This window comes from Octopus bimaculoides, chromosome 15 (assembly GCF_046866305.1).
Source record: "Octopus bimaculoides isolate indiv1 chromosome 15, ASM4686630v1, whole genome shotgun sequence".
In the NCBI taxonomy this organism is placed as follows: Eukaryota; Metazoa; Mollusca; class Cephalopoda; order Octopoda; family Octopodidae; genus Octopus; species Octopus bimaculoides.
Window position 1 is genome coordinate 42,142,157 of NC_142942.1, and position 14,108 is coordinate 42,156,264.

At 40.3% G+C, this 14,108-nt stretch overlaps 1 protein-coding gene across 2 annotated transcripts in view; it reads left to right on the plus strand.

The window, feature by feature from the left end:
* LOC106884496 (S phase cyclin A-associated protein in the endoplasmic reticulum) overlaps positions 1-14,108 on the plus strand; it is a 277,529-nt gene that overhangs the window by 166,540 nt on the left and 96,881 nt on the right. For both annotated transcript variants that reach the window (XM_089363778.1, XM_089363777.1), the window contains exon 26: positions 5,285-5,522. In XM_089363778.1, coding sequence (XP_089219904.1) covers positions 5,285-5,522 — 238 coding nt within the window. The remainder of the gene's footprint in view (positions 1-5,284; positions 5,523-14,108) is intronic.

Consider the following 14,108-nt stretch of genomic DNA (forward strand, 5'->3'; position numbering starts at 1 on the left):
AGCGCTTTATTTCTCTCTGTTGCTCACACATCCGTACATTGGATGGTTGATGCGGTCTTGTTTGAGCCAACCACCATCATGGTTTTTCGTGTGCAGTGGAAAGGGAATGCCTTCGTTCTAAAAATTAGAGTTGAAGCATTAATTCATTTTGCCCCATCTCCCTGCTGACTATATTCTTCCTGCAGATATTGACCTGAAGATTTATTCAGGCTGGGGCTCGACCGCATCCATGTTACAAGTTTGACGGGAAGGCCCTCTTCTTTCCTTGAATCATTTATCTTTCCCTCTCTCACTCACACACACACACACACATACACACCTTGTGGTTCGCTTTATGCTTGGAGATAAACGGTTTCGGTTGTTTTTATAAATTGTTTTCATATCTCTTGGGTGGTGCAACTTTGTTTTCCTGTTTCTGTAACAGGTTTTCTTTTTCAAAGAATTCTCAGAATTCTTCCTCGTACGATGAAGAGAATTTTGCTGTTACTGTTGGCGGTGGTGGTGGTGGTGGTGGTGATGAAGAAGATGATCTACAGTCATTGAATATCCCTCTCCTCCCCAAAGTTTCAGGCCTGGTGAAACTTTGTGCCTTTAGTAGAAAAGATTATTATTATGGTGATGAGCTGTCTGAATGGTTAGCATGCCGGGCGAAATGCTTAGCGGCATTCCATCTGTCCTTACGTTCAAAGTCCGTCGGAGTCAACTTTGATGAAACAATTACCAGTAGCGCATTGGGGTCGATGTAATCGACTATCCCCACTCCCAATTTCAGGCCTTTTGCCTATATTAGAAAGGATTATTGTTGTTGTTGTTGTTGTTGTTGTTGTTTGCATTTGTTTTGTATTTAATTTACCTTTTACTATAGAAATCAGATATAGATTTATAAATGGATGGATAGATGGAGGGTTCGATAGATAGATGGGTTGTTAGATGGGCAGACGTTCAATTGAAAAAAAAAATGGAAAATAAATAAATTCGAAAGTAATTTGAAGTCATGCATTCACTCATTGGTTCTTTATTTGTCTTGTAAGATAAAAATAAATAGAAATTTAAAAAAAAAAAAACCCACACACACACTCGAAAACAAAAAGGAAAAATGTCGAAAATAAAAAATGGTTTCGGGTTTGGTGAAGTGTTGGCATGTTTCCTGTTTCTCAACTGCATTAACAGGACATGGTCTCTAGGCCAGCAATAGGCGGCGTGAAGATAGACCAGTCATACAGACGGACAGCTGTAGTGTTAGTGTTGTTGCTGTTTGTTTATTGTAGATTATTTTAGATTTCAGAAGTAAAAAAAAAAAAAGGAAATGTCTTGTGTAACCATTGATTCCTGTCAGTACGTGATTTTTGAGAACATGGACAGATTATTGTAGTATGGCGCTGTGGACTACACGTAATGATGGATGAATGGATAGAGAGACAGATAGACAGATAGATAGATTGGTAGATAGATAGAGAGATTAATAGGTGCTTAGTTACTCAAGACAAATAGATAGGAGAGAGAGGGATGGATAGATAGAAATACATATCAAAAGATAGAACAGATAGATAGATAGATAGACAGATTGGTTGATAGAGAAATTAATGGATGCTTGGAGAGATAAGACAGATAGATGAGAGAGAGAGAAAGAAATACATATCAAAAGATGGAATAGATAGATGGATGATTTTTGATGAGTACAGGGGGAAATGTGAGTGGATGGTTGGCTGGTTAGAGAGACGGGTTGGTGGTCTGTATGTCTGCTAGAAAGTTGGATCAATTGATTAATTGATCAGGATAAATAGCACGGTCACGTGACCGTAGACAAGCTAAATGAGTGGACAGATGGAATGCTAGGTGGACAAGAGGGGTGGATTGACATAGAGACACAGGCACACATGAGGAGGTATTGTGTCGCTCTCCTTCCCCCAAGGTTCCGATTCCAGTCTTTTCCTCATTTCTGACTCTGCCGGAGCAGCAAACCATGGAATTCCGTTTTTACCCAGGATTTTTTTTTCTTCTTGTTCAGATCGATTGAATGATATTGAAGCGGAATATCAACCATATCATTCTCACCAGTTTCGGAAATTGTTGCTGAGATACTACCCCTCTAATCTATTTACTAATCTTTTCCGAATGGATTATTGCTGGACGAGTGAATGGATAAGTAGGTAGATGGGCTAGTAACTTGGATTCTACGAGATGACGCACAGACAAGGTCGCTCGACTTGCTATAAATATCACCCAAATCTCCCCCAAGTCACACTTTATCGTCTCAACTATTGAGCATTCAGATTACTCTGTCAAATATAATGCTTGTTTATTCATTATTCGTTTTGAATTAATCACGCACTATCTTATAGCTTTGGTATTTTGTTTATGTGATTATATAGTTTTTAGAATGTCATTGTGGGGTCGGTGTGAGAGGCTGGATCTGGTTGGTTTCACCATAAGCAGGTAGAATATCTGGACTGGATATGGACAGTTTAAATCAGGGGTTTTCAAACTGTGGTCCGCGGACCACAGGGGGTCTACAAGGACAAGACAGGGGGTCCGGTCCGTAGACAGCAAATACTTTTTATGGGCAATTTGATTTTATATATGGTTTTTAATCGAAATCTTTTAATTGACAATAAACCTATTTGTTAAATACTGTTAAATAAACAAATGTAAAAATGTTATTTTAAGCAAATATTTATGTATAAATTTCATAAGCGTTTATAAGGGGGTCCCCAAGGTAAAGCCTGGAATATAAAGGGGTCCGCAAGTCAACAAGTTTGAAAACCCCTGGTTTAAATGCTAAAACGTTAAAGAGAGGAAGAAATGTATGTAATCAAAGATAATGCTGTACAAGATACAATATACATTATTAAAAGAGATGGGAGAGTCACAGGTGGTAGGCCATTGATAATAAGCGTGCTCAGTCAGTTCCAGTTTGATGTTTAAATGATGACAATTGGGATTCTCTAGTATTTAGTAAGTGAGAGTGGTTGTACAAGCTGCGGCAATCTAACCCCTCTCCCAGATTCACTATTCTTATACGACTCAACAGCAAACACGATACGCACCTACTAGTTCATACTATGTTGGTCACTAAAAGAGGAATCGGTAAAGCAGTCGCATGAAGATACCGTTACCCAGGAATGACTGTGTGCTAAGAAGCTTGCTTTTCAAACGCATGGTTCCTGGTTCAGTCCCACTGCCTGGCACTTTGGGCAAGTGGCTTCTACTATAGCCTCGGTCGACTAAAGCCATGTTAGTGAATTTGGTAGGCAGAAACTGAAAGAAGCTCGTCGTGTGTGTGTGTTTGTTCCCCGTCACCGCTTGACAGCCAGTGTTGGTGTGTTTATGTCCCCGTAACTTAGCGGTTTGGCTTCAGCAAAAGAGACCTGTATAAAAATAAAAGTACTAGGGTCAGTTCATTCGACTAAAATTGAAGACGTTAACCCCAGCATGACCGCAGTCTAATGACTGAAATAAGTAAAATGAATTAAAAAAAAAAGGCTTAACTTCTCTAGCGCCACACCAATAGTTGTTTAAAAATGAGAAATTTTTTTTATACCACTCCTGATACATGAGGAAATTGTTTTATTTTGGTTGTTGTTTTTGGCACTCCGTCGCTTACGACGTCGAGGGTTCCAGTTGATCCGATCAACGGAACAGCCTGCTCGTGAAATTAACGTGCAAGTGGCTGAGCACTCCACAGACACGTGTACCCTTAACGTAGTTCTCGGGGATATTCAGCGGGACACAATGTGACAAGGCTGACCCTTTTGAATTACAGGCACAACAGAAACAGGAAGTAAGAGCGAGAGAAAGTTGTGGTGAAAGAGTACAGCAGGGTTCGCCACCATCCCATGCCGGAGCCTCGTGGAGCTTTAGGCGTTTTCGCTCAATAAACACTCACAACGCCCGGTCTGGGAATCGAAACCGCGATCCTATGACCGCGAGTCCGCTGCCCTAACCACTGGGCCATTGCTTGCGCCTCCACTTTATTTTGGTACTTCTATGATAAACGAGAGAAGTCGTGGTGGTAAGAGTGGGACTCTTGTAGAAGAAACTGTCTGAGCTTTTATTAAATCGTCTACTGATCCAGTAGACGAATAGTCAGAAGTGTTCCAACCATGAACATCTCACCTGTTTGTATATCAAGGATTGCATTATTTAATGTGTTCTTTCTTTATTTAAAAAGATAGGTTTCAGGGAGATTTGGCTGCTATATCTCGCAGGTCGATTAATCTCTTTGGCTGTTTTAGTGATATTGGTGTCAGGTGTTGGTTGCGAAAACTTTATCAAGTCAGCTGTTATTTCTTCCTTTACCTCTCTAAGCAATCCCTCATGATTTGTGATTAATAAGTGAGTGATTAATCTCTAATTAATCATGCGTAGTGATAATCTATTTGTAACGATCAGGCAAATACTTATGTATAAAAGGGGTAAACTTCTGATCGCAACAACAGAAAATTGTTCAAACGGAATTAATATTCAGATTGAAATTATGTAACAACAGTTATAATACCCAAAGAATTTCATGTCCAGCCCTCAATTGTTCAAAGATAGGTGGTGAGCGGTCCGATCCGTCTGCAGCTCCCTCTCGTATTTTGTACCATCTACGCCCAGTCCTCCTGTCTTCTCAACTCCCCTTTTTAACAGGAAGTAAACGAGATTACCTGCCTCGCTCGTTAACAGGAAGTAAACGAGATTACCTGTCTCGTCCCATGCTCACTTCCTGTATATATATATATATATATATATATATATATATATATATATGCACACATACCTACGTCATTTCAATTCTACCAAAAGGTCGTTGACAAACGTTTATCGCGCCACATTCAGAAAACATTGTAAGTTCTCTCCTTTAATTATATTATAGATATACATAACAGTAGTCATAGTACACTTCGAGCCACACACACACACGTACGCGCGTATTATAATAATAAACTTCGAGGTTTCTTGAAACGTAGAATTTTCCCAAAATTCTTTACAAATCTGCTTTAAGGACTAGCTTCCGCCTTCCAAAACTGGTTAACAACCTCAATTAAAGTTTTCCCCACACTTTCACTACGGTAAACCCGTTTACATGCAAAACCCTCTTAATACACAGTCACACACACACACACACACACACACACATACACACACACACACACACACACACACACACACACACACACACACACATTCTTTGTTTTGTTCTGTACCATCCATAATGTTTTTTTTTTAGTGTAAACCCTTTGTGATCAACGAAGAAATCATTATTATTATTATTATTATTTTTGCTTTTCATTTTCTCTAGAAACAGTAATGTTTTCGGAAGTAAAAAAACTGATGACCCGACCCAACTTTTGGCAACATTCCAAGTGACCGAACTCGTCGGAATTGTATCTCTCTTATACGGAATGCTGTTGCACTCAGGGGTCCAAGGTCGTGGTGATGTCCCTCCTGCAGTGTTACCTGCCCCAATGCTAGCAGTGACAACTGCTGGTCTTCGAATGTTGAACCACATTGCTACATTGGATTTACAAGTCTTTCAAGTAAGTCACCTTTTCCGTACTCTTTTTGTCTTTCTTTTTTTGTTCCCCAATTAACACATAGTAGTGTTCTTTCGAACTTTGTACATATAGAATGGCGAGCGAAGTAAAACAAACCACTGAAAGTGAAACGTAAATAGTCTCTAGAAATCGGCAGGAATTCCCTCAAACTCTTTAGACATTATTATTATCTCTTATATTTGGCATAAAGACGCCAGATCTTATATCGAACCTATCTCTCACCCTCACCAGATTTGGTAAAGTAAAGCCTTTCACCAGATTTTTCAAATTTAATAACCTAGCAAACCCACCCGGAAGGCGTTTGTCTAGGACGATAAATTGTTCTGCTAACTACCCCTTTCATGTATGTAATGGAGACAACTTCGTGCTTAGAAAAGGTGACAATCCTCTTGTATTGTCCTGAGATCCTCTTGTACAGTCCTAATGGCATTGCGTTTGTAGCCCGTTCTGATGGCAATGTCTTACAAGGACACTCAACTGCAAAACTATAAACGGACAAGTCGTAGACACCATACGTTGCAGCTCAGCGCAGTTAACCGCCCACCCCCGATGAGGGCAGGAATTCCAAATTAAAAAGTGATACAGGGTAGACGGGATTGATGCGTCCCTGTTGGTTTGTGGCAAAGAAGGGCAATTGGTCGCAGAAACCGTGTTGAAAAATGGATCGTAAAAAAAAAAAAGGGATGCGGAATCGAGAGCAGAAACATATACAGGGTAGAATGGACTTTATAGTCCAGTCCCCGGCAAGTTCTGTGAGAGCGGGTGGCTCGATGAAGTGCACCTAGACAAACATGACAACAAAGTTGGTTGGTTTTACTCTGCCAGACGATACGGACCATGACGAGCGACGAAACATTCCGGGAACCATGGCCACGCCCTAGCCATATCTGCGTATAAAACCGACGTAAACTGGTAATGCAGCAGTAGTTGCAGCCCCCATTTATCTTTGTTGTCATTCAGTCCTCTCGGTCTCCCCGACCCCCACCATCTCGTGTTTCAGTCAGTTTTTTAAACTACAAATCCTATTTCTTATTTGAGTCTGCTTCCATGCACAGTTCTTGTGGGGAAAGGGGGTTCTTTTTTCCAATTGTTACCAATTCCAGCACAGTGGAACTAACTGTCCTCGCCACCACCACAACAATAACGACAATTTATCCGAATTCCAATTCTTTTGATTGTTGTTGTTTGCAGTGGTGCTGCTGCTGCTGCTGCTGATGGATCCTGTTATATTTGTGTGTGTGTGTGTGTGTGTGTGTGTGTGGGTGGGTGGGTGTGTGGGTGGGTGGGTGGGTGTGGGTGGATGGACGTGTGCGTACATCGGGAATGGAAATCTCTGTCTGTCTGTCTGTCCACAACGGTACTGTAAACACTACTACCACCACCACCACCACCACCACCATTTTGTCTTTCTTTCTCCTTACCTGTGCTCTCTCGAAACTGAAAGCTCGTGTGTGTTTGTGTGTGGAAGGAGATGAGGTGAGGTGAGGTGAAAGGAAAACGACAAAATCAGAACAACAGTTACCGCCGCCACCACCACCACCACCACCACCACCACCACCACTCCCCCCCCATAATAACAACAACAACAACGCTGAATGAGGAAGGTACATGAAAAACCCTTCTCTTGAAGTGAATGTTTGTTTGACTGCAATTAATATACAATGAAATCCTGGACACTGTCTCTATTTGTGCGTGAGTATAAACATGTATACACACACACACACACACACATATATACACACACACACATATATATACACACACACACACACACACACACACATATATATACACACGCACATACATACATACTTTGTGTGTGTAATGTATATAATCTGTTTGCGAATGTTATTTATTGTTTGTCAATGAATGAAATGAAATAACTTGGTCGGGTTTTCGGAGGGGGGGTGTGATGTAGAGTGGGGGCGGCGAGGAAAACGAACGGAAGGGGAGGCACGGCTTCCCCTTCCATCTTCGCAGCCACCCCCCTCCTCCCCCCGTTTTTTTTCCTGTTGTTAAAGCCTTCTTCCATTCTTTTTCCTCCTCTTCCTTCTACTCCTCCACTGACGATGGGGGCTGTTTGTGAGCGAGTAAATGCAGTCTAAAAGCCCCTCACACACCGCCGCCTATTATCACTCTCTCCTCACCTTCTAGTGGTGGTGGTGGTGATGCTACTACTACTACTACTACTACTACTGCTGCTGCTTCTGCTGTTGCTTACAATGATTATTATTTGATGCCCAAGTGGCAAATAAATTCTTATTGTTATTTTCATAACAATAACAATTATAATAACAACATCAACAACAACCATAATAATATTTAGTATTGTGAGTGTTTGTTGTTGTTCCGATCCGGATCACATCATCGTCTCCACCCCACCACCACCACCACCACCATCATTATCACTATTGTTCGGTTCACTTAACGTTGCTATATAAAGTGGCTGCCCCTGGGAAATGTAAGAATGTCACGATCCCTTCCTACCCCCTTTCCTCTCCCACCCCTGTTCACCCTGTTCTTTCTCCTCAGTTCTACACACACACACACACACAATCACACACACACACATACACACACACACACACACATACACACACACACCTCTTTCTCTGTACCTCTCCACGTCCATGGAACACACACCATTATTATTATTGCTATAATTAATATATTTATATTTATATAACGTAGTTGACATTTTTTGGGGTAATATTTTCCAAATATTTCCATGTTTTTGCTTGCATTTTTTTTTTTGTTTTTTGTTTTTTTTTTCGCACTTTGCAAGCAAAGAACTTACGGCAAATAATGTAATACGAATCGGAAACAACAATGACGACCACTACTACTACTACTACTACTACTACTACTACTACAGAAATTAAATGACTATTTTTACGTAGGCACATGGGTATGAAATTGAAGGTTGGGGGAACAGTTGAATATTTCGACCTCAGTACACATGTACTTTATTTTATCGATTCCAGACGGGTGAAAGATAAAAGTTACCTTGCCTGGAATTGAACTCACAACGTAAAGGGCCGAAACAAAAAAAAAAAAAGAAAAAAGAAAAAACATTGCAAGGAATCTTGTTTAGCGATTAAGCAGAAAGCTGCAAACGTTAATAGAAGACGAGGAGGTTTGCGATCAGTCGGTTTAATCGAACCACGCTAATCACGTGGTACTTTATGTTAATCAACACCGGAAAGATGAGAGGCAGAATTACCGGCCTTTTGATGTCTGCATTACAATGCTTAAGGCAATAAATTAGCAGAGTCGCTAGCGCATCGAACAAAATGCACAGAGGTATTTTCTTCCGGCTCTTATTTCGAATCATGCCGAGGCCGACTTTACCTTTCATTGTTTCAGGGTCGATAAAATAAGTGTCAGTCGAGAGCTGGAAATGATTTAATCGACTACGTTACACTCTATGGGATACATGTCTCATGATTATAACTTTTTTAGGGTGTGTAAAGAGGGAAAGAACCCTCATGTGCAATGTTGATGAAATTCGAATCATATGTATTCCAGTTCCTTACAGAAAATATAACAGAAAAGTCTCATTCTTCAATTGCATGTGACTCGGGCAACGCCGGGTATCTCTGCTAGTTATAATTAGGGGTACTGAGAAACGGTACCAACATGCTAGAAATAGGCGTCAAACGACTCTAAAACCACACCAAACGCTCTATTTGCACAGACTGAAAGCGAGGTATACATATGACTTGTCTCAATCATTATACTGCGGCCATGCTGGGGCACCGCTTTGAAGAATTTCAGCTGAGCAAATCGTTCCTGGTGTTTATTTCATCGTCCTGTTTTCCCGACCCGCTAAGTTACGAGAACATAAACACGCCAATACCGGTTGTCAAGCAATGGTGGGAGACAAACACAGAAACATATGTACACACGACGGGCTTCTTTCAGTTTCTTTCTTATTTCTTTTTTATTTCTTTATTGCCCACAAGGGGCTAAACATAGAGGGGACAAACAAGGACAGACAAAGGGATTAAGTCGATTAGATCGACCCCAGTGCGTAACTGGTACTTAATTTATCGACCTCGAAAGGATGAAAGGCAAAGTCGACCTCGGCGGAATTTGAACTCAGAACGTAGCGGCAGATGAAATACAGTTAAGCCATTCGCCCGGCGTGCTAACGTTTCTGTCACGGAATGGGACTGAACCTAGAACCACATGGTGAGAAAGCAAACTTCTTAACACACAGCCACGCCTGCGCCTATGTGTGTGTGTGTATGTGTGTACTTGTATATAGTGCATATAAGTGCTCACACACATAGGCTTATATATGTATACATGAATGTGTGTTGTTGTATGAGTGTATACATACATGTGTTTGTGTGTAGTTGTTTCTGTTTCTTTATTTCACGCCACCACTCCCACCGTAACTTCTCCCTCCATTTCCGCTTCCCGGCCTATCTAACGCTTCCCTATGACTTGTAATGCAGTGGACATCTGCTGAGCACCAATTCCATCATTCGATCAGCTCCGATCCCCCCCCCCCCCACACCCACTACTCGGTGTGTTTAAAGAATCTGATCTCTTATTGTCGGCTCCAAGAGTAGAACACACAGATACACAGTCTGCCTAACTCACCCCCTCCTGCTATCTTTTTGGTTCTAGCTGATTATTCAGTAATGACAGGCTGAAGAACACAACAGATTAATTTCACCCCCACCCCACTGTTTGCTTTAAACCAACACAGTCGGCCCCTTCCTCCAAATTATCCCTCTCTCTGTATCCCCGTCCCTTTTTTTTTTTTTTCTTTCCTCACTCCGCTCTCCAAATGTAGAAAGAATTGTCAAATAATTGATTATTTAGCAATAATAATATCGTTACATTACCGAAACTGGGGTCTTTGGATTGCGCTCGTACCTGATTCTGGACACTAACGTGTGTTAATTAACGACCCCCTCCTCTCTTCTCGTTGAATGGAATATCTTGGTTTTGGTTTGTAAACTTAACATTCTGTGGTGAGGGGTGGAGGAGGACTTGCGAGTGCAAGGCGTTACTTGTTTCACTGTAGACGGGAGAGGTTCAACGATTCGTAACAGCACACACTTCATCTCATAATATATATATATATATATATATATATATATATATATATATATACACACACACGCACACACACACACACATGTTTGAGGAAAAATGTAAAGATCGAGAAGGTGAATGACAAGGACCTTTTTGTGTGCACAGTCTGTGACAGACCATGTCTGTCTTTGGCTGGCCTCAAATCTCACCTGCGAACCCATGGAAAACAAACTTCAACCAGCTATTCTGATTATATGTCTGTGCACACGTTTGAATGTGGTGTGTGCCAGAGGGCTTGGAAATCTAATGGGGGTCTTAAAAGACATGTTAGGATCCACAGTGAGCAGAGCTTACTTGCAGGTATTGGTAGTACAAATCAGAGGTGCAATCTGTGTGGGTGTTTTTTCAAAACATTGTCTGGTTTAAAAAGCCACATCAGACGCCATGAAAGGGCTAAGGTGTAGGTGCAGGAGGTGGTCAAGCTCTGTGTAAGGAGTAGACAACCACCATATATATATGTATGTGTATATGTATATATATATATATGTGAACTTGATTTGCCTAACTTTGATTCTTGTTTCTACATTGTATGTATGTGTGTGTGTATATATATATATATATATATATATATATATATATATATATATATGTATGTGCGTCCGTCTATGAATTTGTTTTACAAGCTTCCTCAAGTGAAATCGTGTGTTGAAACAGATATTGTTGTATTTTGGGCTGGTCAGAACAGGAGACACGTGGGAGGAAGAGTCACTGAAGAGGTCACAGGACGTGTGACAAGATTTCAAACAAAGGTCACTAAAATAAGAGCAATAATAAAGCGGAATTGATGAACGAATATATAATGCGTGGTTATATTTGACAAAATGAAAATGACCATCCCGAAATATAACAAAATATATATATATATGTATATATATATATATATATATATATATATATATATATATATACACACATACACACACACATACATACACACAGGTTTGTTGATTCAAACAGGAAAAATAGAACTCCAAATATGAATATATGTAGATTTTTATTAATATTTAGCAGAATTAACAGTGTCTCAATCTTGGTTTCATGCGTTGGCACGTTTCGAAAATATATATATATATATATATATATATATATATATATATATATATATATATATCTGTGTGTTTCTGTGCTTGTGCCCCCCCTCCCTTCCCGCCATGATTTGACAACCGATGCTTGTGTGATTATGTCTCCGTAATATAGCGGTTCGGCAAAAGTGATCGATAGAATAACTACTAGGCTTACAAAGAATGAGTCCTGGGGTTGATTTCTTCGGCTAAAAACAAAAACAAAACAACAACAAAAAAACTCTCGAAGGCGGTGCTCCAGCATGGTCGCAGGCAAATGACTGAAACAAGTAAATGAACATCTCACACATACACACACACACACACACACCTCCTCTCATATATGCACACACCTCCACGTCAATATTTTTCAGTTAACTCGAACACCTAACCAATACGATCACCTGGTTCTCCGATATCGGCGCGCGCGCGCGTTTGTGTGTGTGTGTGTGTGTGTAAAATCTTCCCCCTCCCTTCTTACCATCCCACCCTTTGGTGTGTGTATATAAGGCTCTGCACCCATCCTATTCCTAACTTCGTTGATTTGTCAGCAAACATTGATACAGTAAATCGGAAGAGATGGGGAGACACCGTTCTCTCAATCTTTATCCTGAACATTACATATTATTATCATTATTAGTGTTGTTGTTGTTGTTGTTGTCCCTCAAGATTATAAACCTTTTTTTTTGTCATTGCTGTCGTGAAGATAATCGCTCTAGCTTTTTTACAAAAGACGTACGTACCTTCCTTCGTCAGTACCATCACCACTTCCATTATTGTCGTTATGGTCGTCGTCGTCGTCAACAGCAGCGTGGACATACCGGAAGTGTGCAGTCGTAATTTCTAATGTCAATAGTGTGGTGGTGGGAGGGTGAGCGGAGAAAATGAATAAAAGGAATAATCCTTGCAATCGCTCCTGGCTGAATAAACTGTATCTACGGACAGCAGTAAAATAGATAAATGGACACACAGACAGACAGGTAGAGTGACAGGTTGATAGATGAATGAAGAGAGAGACGACGACGACGGATTGGTAGATAGATGGATAGACGGATGGATGGATGGATAGATAGATACACGGATAGATAGATGTGATAGATAGATAGACGGGTAGATAGATAGATAGATGTGATAGATAGATAGATGTGATAGATAGATAGATATATAGATATTCATAGTATTGTCTTATTGACAATTAGGTTGAGAGAGAGATTTATACATATTGTCTCGAGACAATTAGGTTGCGAATTAGAATAGGTGGATGGATGGATAGATAGCTACTCATACATATTCTCTCGAAGAATTAGGTTGCGAATTTAGGTGAATGGATGGATAGATAGCTACTCATATATATTCTCTCAGAGAATTAGGTGAATGAATAGATGGGTAAGTAGATAGAAACGTACAAATATATATCGGTTGAGAAATAGTTAAGTAGATTCCTATATAAAAATTTCGTATCAAGATAAGTAGGCAGAGAGAAAAGCTGGATAGAAAGATAGACAGATAGATGGATGTCTACATAAGTGAAAATAAAAATTATACGATTGTTTCGTTTAAAAATCTTTATGATAAAGTATCTTGAAATTCTACTGTGAGCAAATTTATTAGACAACATTTCTAATTGACATCTAATCTCGAATTATTTCTTGCATCATTTGCTTATCCCCTCATCTGGCCAGCCTCGGGCCAAATGGCTCTTTTGTATTGCTTGCGTTCGCCTGTTATTTGTATAAGGGGCGGTAGTGGGGCGGAGGAGGAGGAGGAGGAGGAGAGGCAGTTGTGCAAGGTGCCATTCTCCATCGCTAGCTTTATAATTCAGTAAAACCTCACTACACTCGCCGACGTAGATGCCTCTCTGCATCTATTAAAGAGAGGTTTAGCGATAGTAGGGTTGTGTGTGTGTGCGTCGGGGGCTTTCATTTGTGCACGTACGTCTGTGAGTGCTTATATTTATATATTGAGGTGGGTGAATGCGTGTTGGTGAAGGCTTTTTTTTCTTCATTTTTTGTATCAGTCTATAGCGATGTATACACGCGTGTGTAAAATAAATGCATGCTCTCATATATCGTATGTGTGTATATACACGTATTCAAATATATATTTGATTGCTACTGTATTCGTGTATGTGCCCCCCTCCCCCACACACACATTTCCGAGCAAATGTTTTTTTTTTTCGTTTTTATACTTTTATATTCCCCTTTCACCGGTCTTCCATTATGATTATCTCCCTTCTTTTCCTCCTACCCTCTTTCTTTTACATTCCTCTCACTTCCACTCTTTCTCTCCACTGTTTTCCTTTTTCTATTCACTCAGCTTCTCGATGTTGACTCCGTCATCCCTTTTTTTTTTTTTACTGTTCCCTGCTCTTGGAACCCATTAGTGGTTGATACTC